Below are 27,585 nucleotides of genomic sequence, written 5' to 3'. Positions count from 1 at the left end.
AGTTGATGAGCTTGGCAACTAGTAGAGTCTGCCACAGTGGCCCATGCCTCAAGGAGCTACAGCCCTGCCTGGGGCACCATATGCGATCAAGAACAGGAGCCTCTGGGGCGCTGAGCCTTGCATCTCTATCGAACTAGAGACATAGGTAGCACAGACAGTTAAGAGGCCTCCAGCTTCCAAGTCTGAAAGTGAGACAGGGCTCTCTACCAGAAGGCCAGACTCTGGAGCACATCAAGATCTCTGTCCAAATGACATGATGCCAAGCTACAGTGGATTAGCTCAACTCGGAGCCTGGCAGATTTGTGTGCCCTTCATGTTTTGCTGATTTAAATGGAAAGGCCATGGATTTGTTTCTTTGCTTTGTCCTTTCTTTCATGGCCAACTGATACATTAAATCAGTTTTTGTAATGAACCCTCGTTTGGGGTGTCTTTAGCAAGGAAACGAAGGAAGAAAAGATGTCTGGACCTGGACCAGTGCCTATATTCTGTTGGGGACCAGCTTCCGTGTGGGAGAACTCCCTTTGTATGTTTTCTGGCTTGGCCAGTAAGCACTTAATGTGCGGAAAAGAGTTTTTCATCAGGAATACCAGATTTGATGGGTGGCAAGATTTTAGTGCAACCCCCGCCCACCGACCCCCAAACATAAGCAGAAACAAAACAAAGGGAAGGTCTTGCATTTCCTCCTGAGAACTGTTCCAAAGACTGGTTCCAGGAAGCGTTTGTGGAATGAGTGCCAGCCCAGCACTGTGTCTGGGACGGAGGCCAGGGAGCTGCTGGGAGAGGCCTGGGGGAGGGAGAGGAGCTGCATTTGAGTTATAGAGTCACTTGCAAACTTGCCTGAGCTCTGACCAGCCAAATGTCACCTTCTTGCATTTCTGTCTGCTGGCCTTCTGGGTGTCCTAACATCATCATCAAATGACATTTATTAACCGTCTAACTGCTCATGTTTCAGCCCTGTGTTCAAAGTGTGAGTTCACTCTGAACACTTTGTGTAGGACCTTATCTCTATAGTCCATCCTTTAGCCTAAATCCCTACTAGCCTCATACTGAGGAGTAAGAAGGAGTGGGGGTCTGTGGCCTTTAGACACTTGCAGTCATCAAGACCGCCACAGAAGCATTCAGTGTCACACAGAACAGCCACATAGCTGTTCCCAGGTGGAAGGTACTGAAGTGTGTATAGGGGTTTGTGGGAGTTCAGAGTGGCAAGGTAAGTCAGAGAAAGGTGACTGGAAGGTGAGTCTTCGTTCAGGCTCTGAGGGAGGGGAGAACTGGACACAGCCCAGAGAAGCAGCAGCAGAGAGCTCAGCGGCAGTGGCCATGTCCCAGGCAGCCTGGCAGTGCTAATGGGAGGGGAGATGAGGCTGACACCAGGAGAGGAAGGGGTTCAGCCCAGCTGGAAGGGAAGTGGCTCTGTTGACAACAGATGGGAAAGGTATGATCTGTCAACAGGAGAACCTTAGAACCAGCTGTTGCCATTCCTGTGATGGGAAGCAGGGGAGCCCAGCTTCCTTGAGAAGATGGCTGATATGACCGGCCCATGGTGCTGAAAAAGTGTCCTGGCTACTGTTGCTGTTGGTTTGTTTATTTTTTCAACTGAAAGTGCTGGCTCAGTCCCCGGGATGGAGAAGGTAACCCTCAGTGCCACAGACGATTGAATGTCACTATTGTTGACTCACCCTGTGAGGTTCTGCAGAAAATCTGGGAGCTCACACAGAAATATTTTTGGCTTCAGTACTATTTGCTTCTTTATTTTGAGGAAAACTATACCCCTGTGTGTTTTTATGTAAATGTTATTTGTCTCTGTGTGGCTTGTATTAGCGTATTAACCTGTAATCCAAGTTTAAAATGTGGTTTTTTCCCCTCACAGTTTTGCTCATTTGGGAGTCGCCTCATGGGACGAGGGTACTATGTGTTTGATAGAAGATGGGATCGTTTTCGAGTCGCACTAAACTCCATGGTAGAAAAACACTTGAATTCACAGATGTGGAAGTAAGTAAGCAGTTTTTGTGCAATATGAGATTTGAGCTGCCCCACAACCCTCTGAGCCCAGTTTTCTAAATGAATGTCCCTAGTTGGCTTTTTTATTGAATGAAATGATTCTGAAATCAGAATTCATGATCAATTCCTGAACGTCAGCCCCTCTTGGTGGCTTGCCTGTAGTTTTTCAGAGACAGCTACGATGTGTGGTATGTTTTATCTTCTTTGGAGATGACTTTTGTGTTGGTAATCTTCTAACTAAATGGAAAGGTATTAGATAAGACCTTGTTTATTTAACAGTGTTAAAGGGCCTTTTTTTGCCGTAACTAAGACTATCTAATGATATTAAGAATATCCTTCTGTTTGTAATGTTAATGCTAGATATGGATACTGAAACTTTCGTAATCGTTATTGACCAATTTGTAATTGTTTAATGTCCTATGAAAAACTACACAGCATGGCCAACAGGGCAGATCCAGGACCATGTTGCCAAGTTGGTTAAGCTTGTCTTTGGCCCTTCCCACCTCCCTAGGACTCTCTCCTCACCTCTCTACATACTTTTCTGTACCCCAAACTGAACTTATGTTCCATTTCTCTATGGTCTTTTTATTCTCCAACACCTCTCTGTATTTACATTTTAATAGATTTATAAAAAGGGAAAAAGCCTTCTTGACTTAGGGAAATACAATGCTGTTGTACAGAGTGACACGCTAGGTCCTCTCAAAGCACAGCACCTAAGGAACTGCCATTCTGGACACTTGGTAATGCCAGGCTGACCCCCTGGCGATCTCCAGCCCCCCTGCTCCTGCAAAGGTGAGCTTTTAAGATCTCATAATCTGTAGAATCGTGGATTCCTCAGCTCTAGGCCCAGACAGTCCAGGAAAGCCAACATCGAACCCTTCAGCCTGCTCAGCGAAGCCCAGGAAAGGCTGGGAAGGCATTCCCGAGAAACAGTACTAGGTACTAGGGTAGGATGGGAAGAGCATTCGAAACCTGCCTGCTCCCAGGTCGCCTCCTCTCTCCCAGTGATGGCCCCTCAGCCCCTATTCACCACGACACCCTGAGAGCTTCCAGAACATCTAGAAGCAAGCCCCACCGAGCATGCTGTAAGCTCTCCGAGCAGACTTAGGACGACACACTGACACTTCCTGTGAAGTAGGAAAGGGCCACAAGAGAAGCTGATGGTTTCTTCTCACTTAAGTGACTGCCCAGTGTGTCTCAAGGGCACCCATTTTCTACCTGTGTCCTTTCTGAGCGGCACCCGATGGGCTGCATGCGGGGTTCCCATATTCCTGGTGTCGGGTGACTGAACCCTGTGCGCGGGTCCCCCAGCATGGCAGCTGGCCCTGGTGACCCGCAGCTCTGTGCTCTCCTGTGTTGTGGAAGTGTTAGTCCCGGACACGTGGAAGGAATGTGTTGATCTGTATTTCGCTGCCTGGTGTCCTGTCAGCTCAAGTCCATATTCCTTTCCTCCTCAGGCACAGAAACCCGAGCCACAGGGCATCAGGTCCCTCCCCCCTTTTCAGGACTTGCCTAACAAATCTGCTGTCACTGAGCAACATTGGGGCTGCCTGGGTGTCAACTCTGGAGAGCGTAGCACCCCGCTGCCCTCTCAACCTCGCTGCCCAAACCCCAGGCCCCGACGGGCCCGAACCTGGAGGGATGGCAGCCGATGGGGGCGTGGAAGACATTAGGAAGAAAAGGAACGGCCAAGACTCTTTTTTCTTTAACAAGCATTTAACTCTGCATCAGGAGACGCCAACACAGTATTCTCTTTCAGCCAGGTCAGCATCTGGATCTCCGTGCCAGCCGGCAGGGGAGGATGGGCACTGTAATTTATTCGCATCTGGGGGCTTTTGTATGGGACTTCCCTAGGCCAGCGTGCAAAGCTGCAGCTGGGACACAGCCCACCAAGCTGAAATCCACTGCCATTTGGCACCTGAAAAGCACATGAACTGTCTAGCGTGGGGGAAGCGGTTCCCAGGGACAGTGAGCTGCCACATGCCCCTCACCCTGCTTTGCCCCCTGCCCCTTTGCCCTTCCTGCCTCTGCTGTCCACTTAAGATGAGTGGGGGGAGGAAGGGAAGAAGTAGGAAGTATGCAGAAAAATAGCACCCATCCCAGTGCTGAGTGTCAGCCAGGACTGTCAGCAGGCTGAGGACTTCAGCTCTGGTCAGCACAGGCTGAAACCTCAGTGTAGACTCTGTAATGGGGAAATACCGGATCAGGACGCTCAGATGGATCCCGCTTATGGTCATCGATTGGGGCCCTCTCTAAATGAGCCATCTGGTATTTGTAAATAACTTTTTATTACAAGTAATTGCCAGAACCCTGCCCATATGGACTCCTACCCATATTTTAGCTGGTACAAAACTTGAGTGAAGGAAAGATTGAGTGGGATGCCTGGAGAACCATAGGAGGCGGCAGCCAGCAGAGACGATGTGGTGTGCGGACATTGCACCCTCTGAGAAATGGGCCCTGGTGCTGTTAGAGAGGGGTGGTGCAGTGCCAGACAGTTCTAAGGGTGTGTTTAGGCCTTTCTCATCTGATTTATGGGAGTCCTTGGCTGGCATGCTTTGTTGTATTGCTGCTGAGAATTCATCCGCTCACCCATCCACCATCCACCCATCCATCCATTCATTCAGTCATTCATTCATTGCAACAAGTACTATTAATGGAGCCCTTGTTTAGTGTTGACAGCATCTTTTCCCCTCTTTAGGCTTGAGAGAAAATAGGTTTTTCAAACACCATTATGGCCACTCTGAGTTTGGCAACATTTTTCTCCTATATTGGATCTCAGTCTGATGATTTCGAGGACACTGCACTTGTGTATTCAAGGATCCCCCTGGATTCCACCCTAGAGATAGATGCCATGGGCCTTACCAAATTGCAGGCAGAAAACGGAATCCTCGGAGAGAGCAGAGCTAGGAGAGGCGTGTCCTCCTCAGCGGGGCCTCTTTCCAGAGTTCCCTGCCTTGTCCTGCTGCTGAAGGGAGGCACTGTCTCACACCTGCCCGCCTTCAAGTGCTGCTTTCCAAGAGGCAGAGCTAGTTCCTAATTTCTGGGGAGCCCCAGCTACATGGAAAATGACTTCCAGTAGAAACAGGGAGGGGTGAGCAAGGTGAGAAACAGGAAAGAACCTGTTTGAAAATATGCACCTGGCTCCTGAGATGAGTTTCCTCTCTCTTGAGGTCTGTATCCTTTCCTGAAAAGTCAGAGACATGGTGACCCCCAACCCCCACGCTCCTCCTGGTCCCCAGAGTAGTAGCAACATGAACCAAGGCAACAGCTTGGAAGCAGAAACTGTTTCCATCATGAGTCAAAAGATGGAGTTTGTGGGGAGACTCCCAGGGCGACTCTCTACCTGGTGCTGGCCTGGGCTCCACAGAGTGTAGGAGGCAGAGAGTTTTTTCCCAGGTACCCCCACTCCAGCTTTCAGGAAGGACCCCCCATTCATGTGTTCTCCTGCATTTACTTTCAGAACAAACTAGAAATTCCTGATCCCCTTCTCTGGATCTGTGAGGATTCCTCTACCTTCCCTATTTCTTAACCCAGGGACAGGAAGACCTGCTGAAGAACAGCCATACCCCAGTGATAGCTCCTGAGTGAGTGGGGAGGCAGAGCAAGGTGAAGAGGAACAAATGTAGAAGTGCCTCTCTACAGGGTAACCAGAGACTGTAGACAGCACATGCAGGGGCAGACTGGCCTGTGAGGAGAGGGGTGACTCCAGTCAAGAGCAGGGTGTGGAGGCTGGGAGGGGCAGAGGCTGCAGGGGCACGGGGGGGATGCTCTGGCCCCCATGTGCAGGTGGCACAGCCCCGTCCTCACCCTTCTTCAAGCCAGGACCTAAGTGTGAAATGACCACCTCTCATTAAAAATCACCTTCATCACTGCCAGGGGCAAGAAAACAGGGGGATACTGTGGGGGCAATTTCTATTCTAATTAACATTCGCCTTTTATTCGGGAACCCAAATCAGCCATTATCCAATAGCCAAGCATGGAGAAAAGGATCTGAAAACCTGAAAGTGATTAAAACTAGCTTGCCGGATGTTGCAATGGGGGGAAACCATAGGGAAGGGCCATAAATCAGATTCCGCCATCCTTCAAGGCTTCATTTTCCATAGTCTGGTTTCCACCAGGGTTTTCTCTGTAGCCCTGATGCTCACACTTAATCGAGCTTCTGGAGCAATGCGAAGCCTATTTCTCACTGTTTCTCTTTCACTCTTCTCTCACGTTTAGGAAGATCCCTCCTGCGGCAGATAGCCCCATGCCCTCGCCAGCAGCCCACCTCACCACCCCTGTTCCAGCATCCGTTTTACAGCCTTTCAGCAACCCCAGTGCTGTGTATCTTCCTTCAGCTCCCATCAGCTCGAGACTCACCTCTTCTTACATAATGACATCAGCCATGCTCTCAAATGCAGCTTTTGTGACATCGCCGGACCCGAGCGCCCTCATGTCACACACCACAGCTTTCCCTCATGTGGCCGCAACCCTCAGCATCATGGACTCAACCTTCAAGGCCCCACCCGCCGTGTCCCCGATACCAGCCGTCATCGCTTCCCCATCCCACAAGCCATCCAAAACCAAAACCAGCAAATCCTCAAAAGTCAAAGACCTGTCCGCCCGTAGCGACGAGTCTCCAAGTAACAAAAAGAGGAAGCCACAGTCTTCGACTTCCTCCTCTTCCTCCTCATTACCCCTGCAGACATCCCTCGCCTCCCCATTGTCAGGGCCCCACAAAAAGAACTGTGTTTTGAATGCCAGTTCTGCTTTGAACTCCTATCAGGCGGCCCCTCCCTATAACAGTCTGTCTGTGCACAACTCAAACAATGGGGTGAGCCCACTCAGTGCCAAACTGGAGCCCTCAGGACGGACCTCGCTGCCTGGCGGCCCCACGGACCTAGTGAGACACGTGGGCTCTGGGGGCGGCAGCAGTGACTCCTGTCCCCTCTCTGTGCCCACCCTTGCAGGGGACCTCTCTCTGGCCTCACACAATGCTGTGTCTTCTCTGCCCCTCTCTTTTGACAAATCAGAAGGAAAAAAGCGTAAGAACTCAAGTTCTAGTAGCAAAGCCTGTAAAATCACTAAAATGCCTGGAATGAATAGCGTTCACAGAAAGAACCCGCCCAGCCTTCTTGCTCCGGTGCCCGATCCCGTTAACAGCACCTCCTCTCGGCAGGTAAGGGGCCCGTCCTTCCAGGAGCCTCCTGGCACTGCCCAGGGAGGGGGGTTGGGGAACCGGGCAGCGCCCCCTCCCCCCACCCCTGCTTAGCCAAGTGGTCCAAACAGGTGGCCCAGACAGGTAACACAAGCATGAGTCCCCTCCTTGATCTCCATCTAGGTGATTCCACCCCTTGCTCTGAGAGAAGTTTATGTAACAGACACTTTGTACAGTATCCACTACGTGCTAGGTGCTGTTCCGAGTCCTGTATGAGTATCACCTCATTTAATCCTCACAATAGCCCAGCACAGTTGACGCTGTTGTAATCACCACTTTATAGATGAGCAGACTAAGGCACAGAGAGATTCTGAGCTCCCCACCTCGCTCTATTGTCAGTCTGGATGATTTCACTGAAGAGTTCTGTTGCCAAGCAGTTTGATCTATTGGCATCCCCTTAGGAAGAACCCGGGGCCTAGCAGGATACATAATGACCTGGGTCCCACCTGGTGGGGTGGGGTGCTGTGCTTCTCACTTTACCAGGCTCCCTACTCCTAAGATAACTCTTTACTTCCTGAAGCAACACTGCAGCTCACACCACCTGGCACAGAAGTGTTCCAGGCCACTACACACAGATGAGGGTGTCGTGAGGGAAGCTTGGGGGAATGGGATGTGGTCCATGAAGAACACATGTTTTTTCCCTGGAGCCCTGTTCTCATCCTCAAGTCTCCCCATTCTTCTCTGGCCAGGATTGCTGTTTAGGAAACCCTCCCGCCCAACTCCGGTGTCATTTGTGTGTAGAGGAAGGAGCACAGGTAGGGAGGGGCTGCCTGGGGCCTCTGCGAGCTGAGTCCAGTGGGAGGGACCTCGCAGGACAGTGTGCATGGACTGTACCAGCAGCCCCAGGCTGACAGAATTCAACGGGCTCCAGCCCTGCCTGGGAGTGAGGGTTTTGGAGGCATGCGAGGCAGTTGTTTAAAAGATGTTTTCATGGTTTTCATCATCTTTGTGTGAGACTTGTTAAAACCTCATGAAGAGAAACTCTTGAGGGGGATTCACAAAACACAAGCAAACATGGGAGAAAAGCAATTTTGGATCTCAAGGGCCAGACAAGCTGCAACCCAAGGCCACGTTTGCAAGGGGTACATAGGTCCTCTCATTAGGGCCCAGACAATTGCACTCATCTGCAGTTGCAGGGATGCTGAGGAGAGCGACCAGAACCCACCGGGCACCCCCACCCTGAAACTAATAACTGCTCGCCCATGCCACCTCCAGGTCTCAGGATGGAGGGCAGATCCAGGGCTTCTTAAACTTGAATGTGCACATGAATCACCAGGGGATTCTCAATAAAGTGCACATTCTGAATCCACAGGTCTGGGGTGGATCCTGAGAGTCTGCATTTCTAACAGACACCAGGCAGTGCTGCTGCACTGGTGTGCTGGCCACAAACTGAGCAGCAAGGCTATAGTGCCACCTGTTTTCAATGAAGTTCTAGCAGCTAACTTTTACTTAATGGCCTGGGCTCTGGTCCAAGCCCTTCATATATTCATTTAATCTTCACCTGTTATTACCCCCATTTTACAGATGAGTAAACCAAGCACAGGAAGGTTAAATAATGTGCCCAAAGTCACACAGTGAGTAAGTTAGGGCTGGGATTTACACCCAGGCGGTTTGCCTCTGGAGTCTGGACTTTTCATCTCTGTCTCTATTGATGGAGTACCTCTGTATGGGTGGAGTGCCTCTGTCTTGAGTAAATGTGGCACTGTTGATTCTTTGATGCAGGACCATATGAAATGTTTTGTAAGCATGCTGAATTAGTCAAAACCAGTGGTGAAAGGAGCAGACAAGCCTCCATCAGAGAGAGTGCTCATCAGGAGGGAAATCAAAAAGAGTGGATGAATGTAATGGCTGCCTTGGAGCTAGTCAATGTTGGTTCTCTATTGCAGCTGATGTCTGGGTGCTTGTCACCAGGCCATTAAGAAAAGGCTTTGTCCAGGGTCACCACCGGTGATTTCCAGGTGTTGGGGAAAGCCCTTCGGGAAGCCCTTGGGGAAATCTTAGGCCTTTGGAATCTCTTAGGAGACTGGGCAAGACATGGCAGTAGGGTGAGAAATTCAAGGTAAAATATGCTTTGGGGACCAATAGGGGATCTATTTAATTGTATCTGGTAGTTGTAAGGCCCCAGAATTTGCCACGGAGATACTAAATTGAACAAAAAAACAAGACTGCGAAGGTAAGGCAGGTGTCTATGAAAAGGCGAGTAGCGCGGAGCTCCTCCCCTGAGGACGCCGCCCACCGCGAGCACGACGGCCACGCCCACACGCCCCGGCGGGAAGTTAGGAAGGCCTGGGCTTAAGCTGTGCCTCTTGCCGTATTTCTTAACGACGTGGAGTGTGCTGGGAAAACTTAGAAAAGACGCAGGCATTCATTCTCAGCCAGTCCAACGGAGTCTGGGCCTGAGACGAGATGGGTCAGGAACTGCAGTCATAGGTGGGAAAACTGGGCATCCTCCAGAAAACTTGCAGTCTGCACATCTGGGAAACGGCTTGAGAGTTCCCCTGTTTTCCCTCTGGGATGAGAGGGGCGTGGTGGAGGCCCCCTGAAACATCCCGTTTTCTCTGACGTTTAAGGTGGAAACACGAGTTCCACACCACAGGAGGAGGGCCTGCGAGGTGCCATGAAGCCTCCTCCTCTCCCCTCGCGACTCGTAGTATCCGGGAGTCTGTCCCCAGCTGACGCCCGTGTCTGAGGAAGGCTTCACTGGTGTCTTTCAGGTTGGGAAAAATAGCAGCCTAGCTTTGTCACAATCCAGTCCTTCAAGCATATCCAGCCCAGGACACAGCCGACCGGTAAGTTACTGGGGGGGCAGAAGTCCATAGGGTCTTCAGCAGGGTGGAAAGAACGTGGGCTGTGGGGTCAGACCCTGGTTCACATCTCATCTCCGGTTAAGAAAATGGCTGCCCGGAGTCTAAAACTAGGCCTTCTGGTAATTGGTTGTGTGCCTTTGGGCAAGTTACCTCATTTCTCTGTGCTTGAGTTTCCTCGTCTGTAAGATGGGCTCATTATGACCCCTATCTCATGTGGCTTTTGTGAGGATTAAATTAATTTATTGACATAAAGCCTCTACAAAATGCCTGAGCCCTAACACACAAATGCTAGCTTTTACTGTTAGCTGCTAATGCTGCTGCTGCTAAGTCGCTTCAGTCGTGTCCGACTCTGTGCAACCCCATAGACGACAGCCCACCAGGCTTCCCCGTCCCTGGGATTCTCCAGGCAAGAACACTGTAGTGGGTTGCCATTTCCTTCTCCAATGCATGAAAGTGAAAAGTGAAAGTGAAGTCGATCAGTTGTGTCTGAGTCTTCACGACCCCATGGACTGCAGCCTACCTATCTACCCATGGGATTTTCCAGGCAAAGTACTGGAGTGGGTTGCCATTGCCTTCTCCATTTACTGTTAGCAGTTGCATGATGTTGGGCGGATTACTTCTCTGAGTCTCAGGTTTTTCATATGTTAAATGGCAAAATCGACACCTACCTTCTGAGGTCGCTGTGAAAGTTAAATAAGATGCTGTTGACTAACAGGCCTTACTCTTGGCAGACATTGGTCAGCACTTTCTCGAGGCTTCTGATGAGCTGTAGCTATGTGGTTTCAGGATGTGGTTTCATGGTGGAACTGTTCAGGATAGATTTAAGAGGTTTTTTTTTTTTATAAATTTGAGGTGTGTAAACAGTGTAGATGTGATTTTCTCCAGTGGAGTGTGTGCACGTCCTGGGGAGGCCAGGAAGGGTTGTACATGATGGGAAAAAATATGTGTATGGCTATTACATTGTCTTAGAAGTGCCATATGTGTCAGATACAAAATTACAGTGTTTTTCTGTACTTTGGCCTTTGGTCTTTCCCCACAAACCTTGGGTGGAGTGTGGGTCAAGGTTAATAGGGAACAGTTTTGTATCCTCAGATCAGGGAGTGCATCTCCACCAGTTTGAGTCACTTGTGGTGGGGTTTGCACTGAGCACCTGCAGCCCATCCTTTGTGCTAGGGTGAAGGAAGGGCTCCAGGAATCTGCCTGTTGATAGCAGGCCTCCTGAACGGGTTGCAAGGTGTGCCTGGAGACTCCACTTTGACCCTTCGCAGGCACCTGTGCCTTCACCAGCTCCAGGCACACCAGCTGGAAACCCACAGCGGGGTTTAACAGACAGCCTAACTGAATGTAGCAATAACACCAACACCTCTCTTTTGTTGAGCTCTTCCTCTGTAGATGCTGTGCTCTGCCCCTCACATACGTTACATACGTTTCAACCTTTTAACAAACTGGTCATGTTGGGGACAAAATGTCATTTTGCAGATGAAGGTGAAGGAACTTGAACCAAACCTGTATATTCAAAGCCTTTATGCCTAACCCAGCACTATACTTCTTCCTTGGGTAATTCTCCATGCTCTCTGGGGGTTAGTTAGGAAAAGATGGACAGAAAAACAAAACAAAAATGAAGACAGATCAGCTATCCTGGTCCTCCCTCCTGGAGAGGAGCCCCGTTAATCTCCAGGATTTGTTCCTGTGCTTTCCTCCGCAGCTGGGATCTTTGTGGCTACCTTCCATTTACCGAGTCCTTTACTTCAGTCACCTCATTTGCTCATCACAGCTGGCTTTTGCTGAATGCAGGAAGTGGCATGGTGTCCTTTTTATTATAGATGAGGAAATGAGGCTATCTTTTTGAACTCTTGTAGGTAACCCCAAATGTATGTTTTTGAAACAAGCTTTTTCTTTTTTCTTTTCTTTCCTAGAAGAACACAAACAGAACGGGCAGGATAAGGACTCTTCCATAACAAGACTCTGAAGCCAATTCCAAACCAATGCCTGGCCACGGGACCCCACCCCAGCCAGAAGAGGGAGGGGAGTGGGCAGTGGGGGAGAGTCTGTTTCCTGTGCCCTACCTGTGGCTCTGGCCTTTCTTCTTTTTTTAATTGACCAATTTTTAGTTTTGAGGAAAAAAAGGCAAAAGAACGTGAATTTGAGATTTACAGAAAACAAGTACCAGTGTTTTGTTTCCGTTCTTTCATTTGCCATGTGTATACCTTCTTCCAAGTTTGGAGTCACTCATCTAGCTTCTGATGCTGCTACTGCATCATTTTGCTCCAGCCACAAGAGCAGACATTGCAGAATGTCTGTTCCTGGTTGGCCTCATCTGAAACTCTTGAACTTGAGCACGTTCAGTGCTCCTTTCCTTGAGTTCTTCCATCTTTCCCTCCCGTCCCGTCCTGCCTGCCACTCTCTGGGTCCCCACTGGCCATCAGAGGAACAGGCTCTCGTACCTCCCCTCTGGACAGCGTGTTGATGGGGGAGGAGCTTTGCTGGGGAGCAGCCTGTGTTTGGGGAGCAGAGAGCTGGAGGGCGGGCCAAGTGTCCCCATCAGGTTTCTAGGGAAGCAGAATAGCAGGAACCAGATGCAGAGTTGAGAACAGCAGCATTTAATGATGGGGCTCACTCAGTACCACTGTGCAGCTCACAGATGTACTGGGTTAGGGACAGGGGCAGGAACAGACCTACAGGGTTGCAGGAAGAATGGTGTGGGGGTAGGAAAAGACATCCTCAAAAGATGGTGGAAATTGGGTAACTGTGATCATCTGAGCTTGTTAGGCCTCCATGCTACACAATCCCTCCCAGAGCACCGTGTCCAAGGGCACAAAGCCGAGCAAGTCACTGGGGGGAAGAATTCCAGGGAAAGGGGCACAAGACCTCAGGAAGCCACTCAGGAGGAGGAATGGTACCCAGGGCTGTGGAAGTTCTCAAGCTGCCCTCTGGGGTTTGACGAGGAGAAAAGCAGGGCCAGAAGAAAGGGCTTGAGGGAAAACTGCTATGGAGGGTTAATTGCCAAACCCCTGTTGAGAATAAATACTAGCATTGCCCACCCACCACGATGCCCTTGGCCAGAGGCCCCCATTCCAACAAGCCACCCAGGAAAGAATGGTAAGGCCACCACTTATGGAGAAGAGCCAGAAGGGAGAAGCCAGAGGCCTGCAGCTACAAAACTGTTCACACTGGAGTTCTGAAAGAAACAATACCATAAGCTCTAATTGGGAATTGTAATCAGGAAAGGAATTCCCCATATAAAAATAGGTGTTCTGTGCTATGAATCATGTAACTTTGTGTACAGTATAATGGAAGAGATACTAGGAGTTTTTGCTTCATCCGTAAGTCAGATATGAATGCCAGTTTTGCCGCTGGATGTAAACCCTCATCCCTACCCTCAAGTTTTCTTTCCCATTCCCTCCAAACCCAAAGATCAGACTACTGTTAAATTTCACCATATGATTGGATTTTGCAAAGACGGGAGGCAAACGGAGTGATTTGCATCAATGGAATTGCACTGACAGTGTTTCTTAATAGGATTACTAAAGTTTTTAATATAAAATGATTTTTTTAAAAATCAGGAGTTGATATTAGGTACTAGGACATTAGTTCAGATGAATTCATTTTTATTTCTACAGTGTTAAAAGTGCACTTATATGCTGGTTTATTTCCATCTTGGGAAAAAAAGACTGCAAATTGAAGGGAAGATTGTTACTTTTTCTTTTTAAAAAAAAAAAGGTTAAGGCAGATTTTAAGACTTATAAATGTTTAAGAAATTATAAACAAGGTTAGACCCTTTGAAAAAAGTTTAGAAGATATTCTTAAAGTAAATTTTTATAGTGTTAATTTTGTAATAATTTATGTTTTACTATATTACAGAGCTAACTGACCAGAATAGTTTCAGAAACAATATGAAACTTAGGAAAGTTGAAGCAATGTTTATATTTTTAAAATGTTCTTTGAATTATGTTTTTATTGTACATTTCTTCAGACTGAAAAGTATGTACATATCTTTGTTATTTTTGCACAATTTTCGTCTCGTTCAGTTTTAGAAGTCTGTTGTTTTTTTTTTAAATAATTTATTTTGAGTTGTAATACTTGCAGGAGTGAAAACAAAAAAATCTCAGCAACAAAATAACCCTCTGATTTACAAACTCTTACACTCAAGAGGGAAAACAAAGGTTGAGAGATTAAGTGGCTGCTTCTGAGAAATAATGTCTCGACAGGGACTAAAGGAGCAATTCAATGGATTTTAAACATTTTAGCTCTCTACATCTTGAATTGCAAGCTGGAATAAAGAGGCTCCCCACTGAATGCTGCTTACTTGGTGAAAGACTGGCTCTGACCAAGGTGAGGACATTTCTGGAAACTGAGCAAAAAGGGAAAACCCACGGTGTTTCTTCCTTCACAGTCAGCTACAGGTTTACTTTATAATGATGTATTCAAAACTCACAGCTTGAAAAATGGAATGCAAATAAAAGGTTTTCTTTCAGTTTGTTTGGATGGAGTTCAACTGGACCAGCCTATAAAGCATTATTGGGGGAATATCCTTTGGGTACTTCTGTTCTGCACAACCCACTCAGCCCTCTCTCCTAGCCCCTTGACTGCACACACCCCCATCTGCCTGAAGATCTTGTGACTTGTCGCCAGCCATAGAGGCTCGAAAGCTCTGGTTGTTAAAGCGTAACGCAATGCATAGACCTGTCAGCCATAAAAAAAAAAAGCGACCTGGATAACTTGTATGCCTTCTTTTGTATCAATGTACCAATTGTAAATAATGCTGATCAACCTTTGTAGAGAATAGTTTATACAGCATATTCTATTATTGCTGATTCTCAGTGAACTCTTGTTTTAAAAAAGGAAAAAAAGAAATTTTCTATTTACACCTTCTATTTTGTTATGCTGTCAGCCCATGGCACTTTAACAAAACTCTGTGGGTTTTATGTAGCTGGTCAGTCATGGGGTATATTCAATAACTGTTGTTGCACAGAGGAGAATTTGCACCTGCTCATTTGTCCTTTCCTACTACCAATTTTAGAACCTTTTCCAGAAATTTTGAAGAAAGCATGTCCAAACATTCTAAACAAATACCACACTTGTGGAGTGGGTTTCTTTTCTATGATCCATATTTTGTAACACTAAGTATTTTCCTTCTTTGTCCCGCACCTTTATGTATTAGCACTATCAGATAGAATTCATTCCATGCCTGTGATATTGTAAGCAGAATAAATGTCTAAAGTAGGTGTAAATAGTAAATTCTATGGCTTACAGTTTTAAAAAGGAAAGAACAAACATGTATCTGTTGATACTGCCGTGGTGCAGCACCAGGCCTGGAGACATTCTCCAGTGAGCGATTGTATTTTTTTTTTTTTTGCTTTTGCTTTTTTTTTTTTTGTAACATGGCTTTGTAAATAAAATAATTTATATGTTTGTAAATCAATGTCTTTGGGTTTTCATAAAATGTAAATTTAGGGTATTGCTTTTTATTCTTCTGGGTGTATGTGTCCTCACCAGACGAGCCTTCCTGCTAGAACCCACATTTAAGGTGTAGAAGAGAGTTCATTCAACAGATATTTATGGAGCATCCCTTTTGTGGCTGCCTCTGAGCTAGGCACTCTGCTCAGTGATGAGAAACAGATACAGACCCAGATGCTTTCTGAAGGCACCCAGGTAGGGCAGACGGTACATAAATACATGATGGAATGCCTAATTACTGATTGTGGCAAATGGTAGAAAGATTTGAGTTCTATGATAGAGAATAACAGGAGAAACCAATGTAAAATGGATTGAGGGGGTGGTTTGCAATCAGGGAGTTGCCTGTGAGAAAGTGAGCTGAAAGACGGTGTCAGGGAGATAATCCCAGGCAGAGCTGGGCCACAGTGGGAAAAGTCTGGTAGATTCTTGAAGACTAAGGAAGACAGAACAGGGAAAGGGGTGGGCAGAGCAAGGAAAGGATGCACAGAAGGTGTGGCAAGGTCACAAAAGGCCTCATAGTTTAGATTTCTGTGCTCAGTTCAATGGGAATCCTTTGAAGGGTTTTACATAAGGGTATGATGTGATCTGATCTGTTGAAGGATCTCTAACTGCTGTGTAGAGAATCCATCAGAAGTTGTTGCAAGATACCCAGTGAGACATTGTGTTCATGTGGTTCCAGAATGGTGACAGTATATACTAAAAAAAGTGAATGGATTCAAGATCCATTTTACATGTTAAATTGATGAGACGTGCTTAGGAATTGGATGTAAGAGTAAGGAAAAGAATGACTCCCAGGTTTCTGGTAGAGCAATTGTATTGGGTGGAGATGCCATTTCTTCAGAAGTAGAAAACCAGAGGAAGAACAGGATTTGGGGAGGGGGCAAAAACATTTCATGGAAATAAAGAATTATGTTTTGCATGTTTATGTTTGTTCATGTGTGATATTACCATGGAACCGCTAAGCTGCTGTGTCAAGAAGGCATGAGATATACATGACGGGAGCTCTCAGCAGGGGTAAGCTGGAGGCATCAATCTGGGAATCTTTGTTATATAGATGATATTTAGAGCCACAGGTATATGTGTGATTACTTGAGAGAATGTAGGGGAAGAAGAGCAGGCATTTAGAGGTTAGGTGGGAACAGAAAAGCTCACAAAGAACCCAAAGAGGAAGCACTCACAAAGAGAAGAGAGAGAACCCAACAGGTAGTAGTTCCCTGGAAGCTAGGGCTATAGGATGCTTCACGCAAGGAAGAGTCAGCTGAGTTTACTGTTGCAAAAGGAAGAGAGAGACGGTATTGAGTCTGAGGTACTGCAACATGGAGGTCATTGGGGACTATTAATCTAGGTCTGTCATAACAAATTGCTACAACTTGGTGGCCTAAAAGAACATGAATTCTTTCTCTCAGAGTTCTGATGACCAGCAGTTCAAAATCAAGCAGGGTTGCACTCCCTCAAAGGCTGTGGGGGAGATTCCTTCCCAGCCTCTTCTGGCTTCTAGCGATGGCTTACAATCCTTGGCATTCCTTGGCTTGTAGACTCATCAATCCCATCTGTGCCTCCTTCACATGGCTTTCTGCTCTATTCTCCTGGGTTTCAAGTTCCCTATGGCCTTTCTCTTATAAGGACATCTGTCCATGGACTTAAGGCTCACCCTAAATCCTAGATGATATCCTCTCAAGATACCTAACATAGTTACATCATTTTCCAAATAATTCATACTCAACATGTTCTAAGGGTTACAACTTGGACATAGAGTGATCATAGCAAAGCAGGTATGATGAAGTGGAAGTGTCAGGGGACTGAAGGAAATTCAGTTGTGTAGACAAGTCTTAAGAAGGTTAAAAGGCACAAGGGAGTGTTTAGATTTTGTTTCTTTTTGTTTCTTGTGTTTTTCAAAGTAGAAGGGTCCAGATTGTGATTCATATGCTGCTGAGGCTGGGACAATAGAAGGGAGAGGTTGAAGAAGCAGAAAAAAGGGGTGATTTTTTTTTTAAGATTTTTTTGATGTGGAGCATTTTCCAAAGTCATGGAATTTGTTACAATACTGCTTCTGTTTCTAGTTTTTGTTTTTTGGCCACAAGGCATGTGGGATTCCAGCTCCCTAAAAGGGAGTCAAATCCACAGCCCCTGCATTGGAAGGTGAAGTCTTAACCACTGAACTGCCAGGGACGTTCCAATTTTTTTTTTTAAAGGGACATTTTTGAAAAGGCAAGAGGAAAGTGAATTTGAACATATGTGGAGGTATTAGCTTTTGTGGTGCACAAAGATCAGCCAAGGCATATTACAAATTTTAAGAGCTTATCTGTGCAAAAATGGGATTCGAGTCAGGCAGTGCCAAACCAGAAGTGGTTAGGAGCTCCACCAACAGGAGCTGGGGAGAGATTTTTATAAAGAAAGGGTGGAAGGAAAGTATTGATTGGCTATAGCTTAAAGCCTTGTTGGCTATTTGTGATTGATTGTCCCTAGCATTTTGATTTTGTAACCTTGAGACATTTACAGACTTAGGTACTGATTTGCTTACATAGGCCCCTAGGGCATTAGAGCATCTCAGTCTAATGGCCTCTTTGTTTAATTAATTTAACAGTAGTCAGGGGGACACTTCCTCCAGGGAAAAGGGGAAGAAGTCAGCTTCTAGATTCACTGCTGGGCAAGATTAGAGAATACCCATCTGATGGCTTCCACTTTATCAGTGACCATGGGCAAGCCAGGTGTGCCTGAGATCTCAAAAGAAGTTTGGGAAGAGTAAAGAGAGAATGAAATAGTTACTAATGAAACTGGATTGCCACACAGTATTGACAGCATATTTATGATTCCTGATCAAAGCACAGCCCTAACATGGAGATGACAGTCTAGGAGAGCTGTTTGAGCACACCAAGGGCAGAGGAAGGCTCCTTGGAGTCAACACTCTCAGGCAAACCGTGGCACATTTCTTGTTTTGCCTCAGGCTAATGTGTGAATATTTTTGTACAGAAGAGGAAAAAAACAGAGGAAGCCCATTGACATTGCACATAAAGGTATAATTTTATTATCCATAGGCACGAAATGTCAGTGTAGTGCATCTAGCACGAAAGACATCCTTTATGCCTTGGTTCTGAGCTTTGTCTGTGACTGGCTATCCATCACTGATCTGGCCTGGGTGACTTCTAACTTCATTCTGAAAGGAGCCTAGACATCCTGGAACTCTGAGAAGCCTCTCTCAAAATTAGTCATAAGCTTGGAGAATCAATGTGAAAACAGGAAGTAATCTTTTAAAAATTTATTTACTTGACTGCTTGGGGTCTTGGATCATGTAGCATCTTTCCTTGCAGTGTGCGCTCTACAGTGTGCAGGCTCAGTAGTTGTGTCCTGCAGGCTTCAGTAGTTCTGGTGCTTGGGCTTAGTTGCTTTGTGGATGTGGGATCTTAGTTCCCCCACCAGGAATGGAACTTGTGTCCCTGCCTTGCAAGGCAGAGTCTCAACCACTGGGCCACCAGGGAAGTCCTGGAAGTAATCTTGAAGACCCTCTAATGCAAGGGAGGAAACGGAGACACAGGTCAAATGAGGTATCAAGAGCACATAGCTGGGCTGACGGGCAAGCCTGTCCTCCCTTGTCTGGTTCTCTTTCCATTGTAGTTCCTTGCCTCCTGTAGATATAAACACCTACAGATGTTTCTTCCTAAGCCACTGTAGACATTTCCATAAAGGTATTTTACAGTTCTGTGCATATCCTAGTTGCTTTACTCAGGTCTCTGGAATTTTACAATACTACAGTATTTTTTCTCCTTTTTGATTTTTCCCATTCGTCAATAACTACTTGCCTAGTGGATTATCTCTTGCTTTCTGATCTGAGACTATTCCAGAACATCAGGTTTAAGGTATCCATGTCACTGGGCGAAGTTCCCAGGAATGTATTTCAATAAGTTTATTTTCTCTTTATTACATCTTCATAAGCCGTTCAACTCAAAAAGTAAATGAGGAAGGTGTAAAGAAGCTAAACACCTCTAACACCCAATCAGTCCCAGACAAGTCTGAATCATTGCAGAATCATGCTGGAAGCCAGTAGTTCAGAGGTGCTGCATTTGTTGTGACAGTTGAAATCACAAATCTGATCTAAGGTCACTAACACTGGAAAAGGTCTCTCAATTTTAAAAAATTCTGTAACTTTTCTGGGTAGCACCTTTTGCCTTTTAACACTCCAGTAAATTTTTAGTCAAAGCAGCAGCAGCCTCACAAAAGCGTTTGCATCTTCAGGTACCTGAGCTGGCTGCTCACTGGGAAGCTGCTTTGAAAGTAGGCGCTCATGTGCTCTGTGTTAGGGTTTTCGTTTTCTCTCCACCCACTTCACTTCCCTGTTTGATTTCCTAGCGGGTCTTATCACTAACCCCTTCCTCTACCCCCCGCCCCAAATCTCTCCAGTGTTCCTGAATAACCCAGATACAGTGTAGGGGGACGCAGGGAGAGGGTAACATTTCTGGCACATTGTTGGAATAGGGTGAAGGCAGAGCCTCATAGAAGGGAAGAAAATGGAGAGGAAAACATGATTCTGGAGCTTTTCCTTTGGAAAGAATAAGATGCATGTTTTTGCTCTTGTTTGCAATTTTTACAAGTTTTTTCTGTCCAGCCCAATAAACCGAGAAGGTTTGGATCTAGACTAGATGCATAGCACTGCTCCTGACTGACTGCTGGAGGACACGCTAGACAGGGTACCTCCCGCAGGGCTCACCTTCCAGCACTTGGAGGATGTTCCTGCCAGGTCCATGCTGAGCCCAGCATTGTTCAACATTTTAATTAATGAATTGGCATTCAAAGTAACCTTGGTGAATTAAAGCCATGAATACCAACAGACAGATTTATAGAATAGATGTTACCTTTGGGGGCACAGGGGAAGATTCTGATGCTAGAAATGTTCTGTATCTTGACCTGAATGTAATCATGGGTGAAATATTTATCAGGTTGTGTACTTAACGATTTGCTCATTTTACCATGCACTTTTAAATGTAAAAGTTTACACACAGAAAAGGTAAAGGGCAAACTTGGAGCGATAATTGTCTTTGCAGAAAGAAGAAAGTTAGCAGTGATTTGAGGAAAATACTAATAAGCCCGTTTTCTCCCCAGGTCCTCGAGAAGCAGTAGGCACCTCAGCGGAGGGGTGCACAATGGGCTGAAGATAGGGAAGAGGGGCTTGAAATCTCACATGAGGTTGTCAGACCCCTCGAGACCCCTTCACCTCCCACATGCAGCCAAGTGGCTATTTTCTCTCCACCCCTAGCAGGTGACTAAAGGGTTATTTTCTGGAAAAACTGAATTGGAAGCCAAGATTCAGGATCCACAGAGACTGGTCCAACAGAGAAAGTTGTCTTGGGGTGGGATAGGGGATGAAATGAGGCAGAAGATTGTCTCTTCTCATCACAAATTGTAGAATTTTAGTTTGTTACAAAATTGTGTGTGTATGTGTTGCTTTGATATTTTTAAATTTTAGGTAAGTGTATTGTCAGGACGCCCACACAATGATTAAATATATGGGAGCCATTAGATGATCTCACTGTTGTGTGTCCAGAGTGTAGTGTTTGGCTCTGGGCTTGGCAGCTTATAAACACTGGAATCAGGACCAGAGAAAAGCGGTCAAAGTAATCAAATACAGTTGATGGCAGTGAATAGTTGTGGAATACACTGTCCTAGAGATGGCTGAAAATGGAATGCCAGGGATGGCTTTAAAAACAATTCTCCTTCATAGAGGGACTTTCCCAAAGGTGATCTCGTGCTGGTAGAGTTTGGCGTGGATTACCATGAGTTACATTGACATGTTGGTGCTCTTTCATTCAAAAAACATCTATATCTCATGTTTCCTTGGACTTCAAGTTTATCTGTAGGATCCTCCTAAGTGAAAGTGAAAGTGAAGTCGCTCAGTCGTGTCCGACTCTTCATGACCCCATGGATTGCAGCCTACCAGGCTCCTCCGTCCATGGGATTTTCCAGGCAAGAGTACTGGAGTGGGTTGCCACTGCCTATGCTTGCTACTGTTTTAGGATCCAAACAACACTGAATAACACAGTTCTTTAGGATCTCAGTGTTGTTTGGATCCTAAAACAGTAGCAAGCATACTGTTGGCATACAATAGATGTTTACTGAGTTAAATGATAGAGTGGTGTGCTGATGGTAAATGTTGAACATCCAGCTTTAGGGGTGGCAGAGGAAGCATTTGCTGATTTCTGTGGTGTTAACACACCCACTGTGAGTGAATTCAAGCTACCGGTATGACCTTTCCGAATGCTGAAGGGGAAGGGGAGTGCACATGAGCCCCCGTGAGCCTGGGCAAGCCAGCTCCAGCGTACAGTGACCTTGGCCAATGCAGAAGACATACTCATGACCAGCAATACTATATCAATTCACGTTAAACTACAAGAAATAATCTAATCCATTAGTCAGGCCAACAAGGAGAATTTACTATCGGTTGGAAATAACCAACATTCAAATGAACAATTTCTTACCATTTTTAAGTTTTGTTTTAAACTTATTCCTGCTTGAAAAGGGCACTGAGGCAAAGTGGATGCCCTAGTTTCCAAAATAATATCCAAGCAATTGTCTTTCTTGTATAAGCAGTCCCCACTCTGTGGGCTGTGCTCCAAGTGTTTCATTTGGAACCTAATATTTTCCTCCACTTAAATGTAAAATCAAGGGTGATTAGGTTGCAGGACAGCCCACAAAAGCCCATAGAATCCACAAAGCACCTGAAGTCTGATGTCAGTGCTGCTGCTGCTGCTAAGTCGCTTCAGTCGTGTCCGACTCTAGCGACCCCATGGACTGCAGCCTACCAGGCTCTCTGTCCATGGGATTTTCCAGGCAAGAGTACTAGAGTGGGGTGCCATCGCCTTCTCCAGATGTCAGTGCAGGGGTGTTATTTTGAGAAATGTGTCCTCAGTTCCAACTGGGGAAGACAGGATTGTATGCCGCCTGGCTGCTATCCCAGCCATGAGAGACCACTTCCTGCCACCTTGCCATCTGCCAACTGCTAGGAGAGTAGAGACTTCTGGCCTGTACCCTGAGCAGACTTCTGGCTCTAAGCCATACCTGCACTGCTCTGACATCAAGAAAACAGCTAACAGGACAGGAATTCCCCTGATGGTGGTAGTGGTGAAGGTGGTGGTGGGAGGGGGAGGAGGGGTGAACTAATAATATTACTGATTATGTGTTCCACATCTTTTCCCATTTAATCCTTGCAATAATTCTATGAGGTTGGTAAGATTATTACCCCCATTTCACAGATGAGAAAACTGCAGTAACTGAGAGGTCAAGTAATTTGATCAAGATCACACAGTTAGTAAATGAGGAAGCCTCTTGGTAAAGGGTCCTTAACTCCTCAAGCAAGCTGTGTAAACAGATCCTCTGAGGTCATCCTTATACAAATAATTTAGAAGCTCAAAGAATGTTGTTCCTAAGTTCTGTTCTGGGCCTCAATTCGATGGACCTAATGAAAGCTTAAAAAGAGCTAGTTGGTGTGTTGGGGGCTAAATTTAGGCTTAGGGTATAATATGACATTTGGAAATGCAGAAGTAGCCTCCCAAATGAAACGGAACAGAAAAAAAGAAGAATTTGTGTAAAAACTGGTGAGATCTGTATGAGGTCTATACCTGAGTGAACAGTGTTGTATCAATGCTGATGTCCTTGTTTAACAAAGACAATGTTCTAAGGTTATATAAGACATTATCATTGGGAGGAGCTGAAGGAGGATACACTGGAACTCTTTGTACTACTTTGCAACTTCTTGTGAATCTTAACTATTTTAGAGTTTAAAAAAATTTTTTGATGAAGTACTGTACAGAGTATACCAAGCACCAGTTATCCCAATCTCCTCCTTGGGACCCTTCGTACTGTGGCCACGCTGTTGATACAGTCTACATTTTCATGTTTTGTAAAATGAATTTAAATTACTGTTTCAAGATGTTTTTAGCATTTTTGCTCTTTTTAGGTCATTGAAGAATGAAGAAAGCTCCTGAGTAGATAACTGAGGCACTATCACAGATAATTGAGTGTTACCATTTCACAAAGACTGTAAGTTTGAGACCTGAGTTCCACAGAACCCTGTTTCCCTATTAAATCACAGTTGTAAAGCTAAAACAGGCACCTGTGTTTGTCTCACCTGATGCAAAAATCAATCTGATATCACTACTAGACCATGTTCTGGTGGGTTTTTTTTTTTTTTAACTCTAAAAATCCAGCTCACCAGTAAAGCAACTTGGTGAAAATGAAATTATCAGGTTCTAAATTATGTTTCCCTTAATATTTGCATAAAAAATGTTAAATGCATAGTAGATACACCTTTAGTTCCTCCCACATTGACACACAGAACCAAGAATCTAAAGATCTAAAGCTGCAACACAGAACTGAAAGGTTAAAAAAAAAAACACTTCTAATAGGAAATAAAGTAGGAACTCCTGTGGACATAGGTTGTAGACTATATATAGTACTGATTTCCGCCTTCTCATTTTAACAACACTATTAAGATAATAATAGCTAACACTCATGTAGCTCTTCCTACATGCCTGCATCGTTTTTATAAGAGCTTTACATATATTAACTCAGTCCTGAAGACATCTTCTGTGAGGTAGATACACTGTCTCCATCCTGTCCTTGGGGAAACTGAGGCAGAGAATTTAGGTGTTTGGCCCAAGACCAAAACTGGGTTTTAAAGTGAGGCAGTCTGGCTCCAGGGGCCCCTGCAGGATACTGCCTCACCACACACATGCTCAGAAAGTAGGTTTCGTGTTTTCTCCCTTTTCTTCAACAGCAATCAAAACTCCTAGATGAGACATCTATAACTTGTCCCTGGTTGACACTGAAAATCGAGAGAAGGGGTTAGCCCACATTCTGCCCTGGCCACTCACGTCCCCACACTATCCCTTTTATATATACCCTCCCCCAAACGGACACGCTAACCCTGAGCTCTAGGTCCAAGTTTACGGGCAGGTTGACAAGTCCATCCGCAACACCCAAGACCAAGCTTTTTATGTTTAGTGGTCCATAAATGGAGTGAGCACATATTAAGTTGACCTGGGACATTCCAAGTTTTATGGTTGAAAGCTTCATGGCCATGGGCCTCCACACACACACGGTTCTGCACAAACCAGGACAGTCAGTTGGTCATTGTGTGCTCTAGAAACACTTGGGAAAGTATTAAAAAGTTATGATGCCTGAGGTAGCCCTCTACCCTTGTGCTCTGGCCCCCAAAGCAATTATATCAGTCTCTTGGGGGTGAGGGAGAAGACACTGTATTTTTTAATGACTCCCCAGGGTTTCTAGCGTTCTGGGTTGGTAGGGGCTGTGGGATTCTACCAAGTATGAGCTGGGAGCGTCGAGGCTCTCAGGACTCCTGATCAACATTTTCTAGACCTTTAGCTCAGTTCTCACCAGCTGCTGTAATGTGCGGTCTCAGTCCTGACTGTCCACTAGGATCTTTAATAACAAGAGGAGCCTTTAATAACAAGCAATTCAGGAATAAAAAAGGCACAGCCACTTTGAGTAGACAGTTTGGCAGTTTCTTAAAAAGTTAAACATACACCTACCATATGAAACAGTCATCCCACTCTTAGCTATGTACTCAAGAGAAATGAAATCCTCTGTTCACACAAAGATCTGTCCACGAATAGCCTTGCAGGTTTATTTGTAATAACTCCAAACTGAATGGAATCCAAATGTCGATCCACAGGTGAACAGATAAATTGTAATATATGCATCCTGTGGAATCTTACTCAGCAATGAAGAGGAATAAAATATTTATACATGCAACAACATGGGTGAATCCCCCAAAATAATGTTGAATGAAAGACCAAAAAAAAAAAGACCAAATAATAGACCAAAAAAAAATAATATATTCTGTATGATTCTATTTATGTAAAATTCTACAAAATGTAACCTACAGTTACAGATAGGTCAGTTATGCCTGGCAATAGGGGGTAGGGACAGGATTAAGGAGGAGTGAGAAGAAGGAACTAGAAAGGGACACGGTAACTTTGGGGGTTGATAGTTATTTTCCTTATCTTGATGAGGGTGATTTCATGATACATACATACATCAAAACTTATCCAAGAGTATACCTTAAATATAGTGGAAACAGTGTCAGACTTTTTTTGGGCTCCAAAATCACTGCAGATGGTGACTGCAGCCATGAAATTAAAAGACGCTTACTTCTTGGAAGGAAAGTTATGGCCAACCTAGATAGCATATTCAAAAGCAGAGACATTACTTTCCCAACAAAGGTCCGTCTAGTCAAGGCTATGGTTTTTCCTGTGGTCATGTATGGATGTGAGAGTTGGACTGTGAAGAAGGCTGAGCGCTGAAGAATTGATGCTTTTGAACTGTGGTGTTGGAGAAGACTCTTGAGAGTCCCTTGGACTGCAAGGAGATCCAACCAGTCCATTCTGAAGGAGATCAGCCCTGGGATTTCTTTGGAAGGAATGATGCTAAAGCTGAAACTCCAGTACTTTGGCCACCTCATGAGAAGAGTTGACTCATTGGAAAAGACTCTGATGCTGGGAGGGATTGGGGGAAGGAGGAGAAGGGGATGACAGAGGATGAGATGGCTGGATGGCATCACTGACTCGATGGACGTGAGTCTCAGTGAACCCCGGGAATTGGTGATGGACAGGGAAGCCTGGCGTGCTGCGATTCATGGGGTCGCAGAGTCGGACACAACTGAGCAACTAAACTGAACTGAACTGATACCTTAAATATGTGCAGTTTATCATGTTAATTATACCTCAATAAAGCTATTCAAATCAGCAACAACAAAACCACCACTATTGAGGCCCTATCGCAGTAGATTCAGTCTCCTGGACGTGGAATGGAGCCCAAGCCTCAGTACTTTTTAAAGGACCATCAGTAGTTTCACAGGTGGTTCAAATGCGCAATCCTGGGTGAAAAGCACTGCCTTGATGCCTGCCACTGGCATTACTGCCCCAAACCACTAAAAGGGTTTAATACTAATAAGGAGATGGAGGACAAATAGTTGAAGAAGTCTGAGGAGGATGATTAAAGAAGCCCAAATTGGCTTAAGAGATAACATTGACAGAGAACAGCTGAGTCCACTAGGTGGCGTCTGGACCCTTCTCTTTAGCATGAGTTCCAGGGGAATTGAAGATTTGGGGCAGAGCTGCCTGAAGTATGTTAAGGGAGCAAGCCCTGAGCACACAAAAGCACCCAAAATTGTTGGAACAGAAAATAATCAGTGACTTGGGAAGACATCAGGAGGTCAAGTGTCATTTGAAGTTCTAGTGTCATTTGAGGGTAAAAGAGCATGACTGTTTATTCAGGGACTGAATAACTTCTGAAGAGTAAGTAAATGAAGTTCTCAAGGAGATCATATATGTTGAGCATCGAGCACAGAGCAGAATCCCTGTGTCCAGGAAACCAACATGGAGTCCTCAGTAGATTTTTTTTTTTTTAATGTATTAAGTACTGCTGCTGCTAAGTCGTGTCAGTCGTGTCCGACTCTCTGGGACCCCATAGACGGAAGCCCACCAGGCTCCCCCGTCCCTGGGATTCTCCAGGCAAGAACACTGGAGTGGGTTGCCATTTCCTTCTCCAATGCATGAAAGTGAAAAGGGAAAGTGAAGTTGCTCAGTCGTGTCCAACACTTAGCAGCCCCATGGACTGTAGCCTACCAGGCTCCTCCGTCCATGGGATTTCTCAGGCAAGAGTACTGGAGTGGGGTGCCATTGCCTTCTCCGGTATTAAGTACATATAAGGTATAAAAAATCATAATCCATTGAGCACCTGTGTACCCACGACTCAGGTAAAGAAAATTACCCTTATCTTCCTCAGGATATTGCTCTACAAACCCACTCCCTTTCCTCTCACCTCCAAGGCAAATACTAAGCTGAATTTTTGTGTATTCCTTTGTATTTCTTAATAGATTTCCTACATAGGCTTGAATCTGTAAACAACACATTGCTTTGTTTTGTATGTTTTTTAACTTTATATAAATTGATTCATACAGTTTATATTCTGAGACAATATTATGTTTTTGAGACTCATCCATTTTGTTGCCAGTGGCTACAATCCATTCCTGCAAAGCTTTATAGTATTCCATTGTGACTCTATCCGTTTTTTTAATCCATTCTACTTTTGATGACCTTTGAGCTGCTATGTCTT

The 27,585-nt window shown here is 45.5% G+C and overlaps 1 protein-coding gene across 18 annotated transcripts in view; it reads left to right on the top strand.

Moving 5' to 3' along the window:
* ATXN7L1 (ataxin 7 like 1) overlaps window positions 1–23,510 on the top strand; it is a 264,853-nt gene extending 241,343 nt beyond the window's left edge. For 8 of the 18 annotated variants that reach the window (XM_015468916.3, XM_024990752.2, XM_024990750.2 and 5 more), the window contains 6 exons: window positions 1,868–1,989; window positions 3,456–3,761; window positions 6,217–7,156; window positions 7,885–7,950; window positions 9,910–9,984; window positions 11,919–12,165. In XM_015468916.3, coding sequence (XP_015324402.2) covers window positions 1,868–1,989; window positions 3,456–3,761; window positions 6,217–7,156; window positions 7,885–7,950; window positions 9,910–9,984; window positions 11,919–11,960 — 1,551 coding nt within the window. In that variant the 3' untranslated portion in view covers window positions 11,961–12,165. 18 annotated transcript variants of the gene reach the window in all.
* The last annotated feature ends 4,075 nt before the right edge of the window (window positions 23,511–27,585 follow it).

The sequence above is a fragment of the Bos taurus genome, chromosome 4 (assembly GCF_002263795.3).
Source record: "Bos taurus isolate L1 Dominette 01449 registration number 42190680 breed Hereford chromosome 4, ARS-UCD2.0, whole genome shotgun sequence".
Classification (NCBI taxonomy): domain Eukaryota; kingdom Metazoa; phylum Chordata; class Mammalia; order Artiodactyla; family Bovidae; genus Bos; species Bos taurus.
This window is presented reverse-complemented; position numbering and strand designations above follow the sequence as displayed.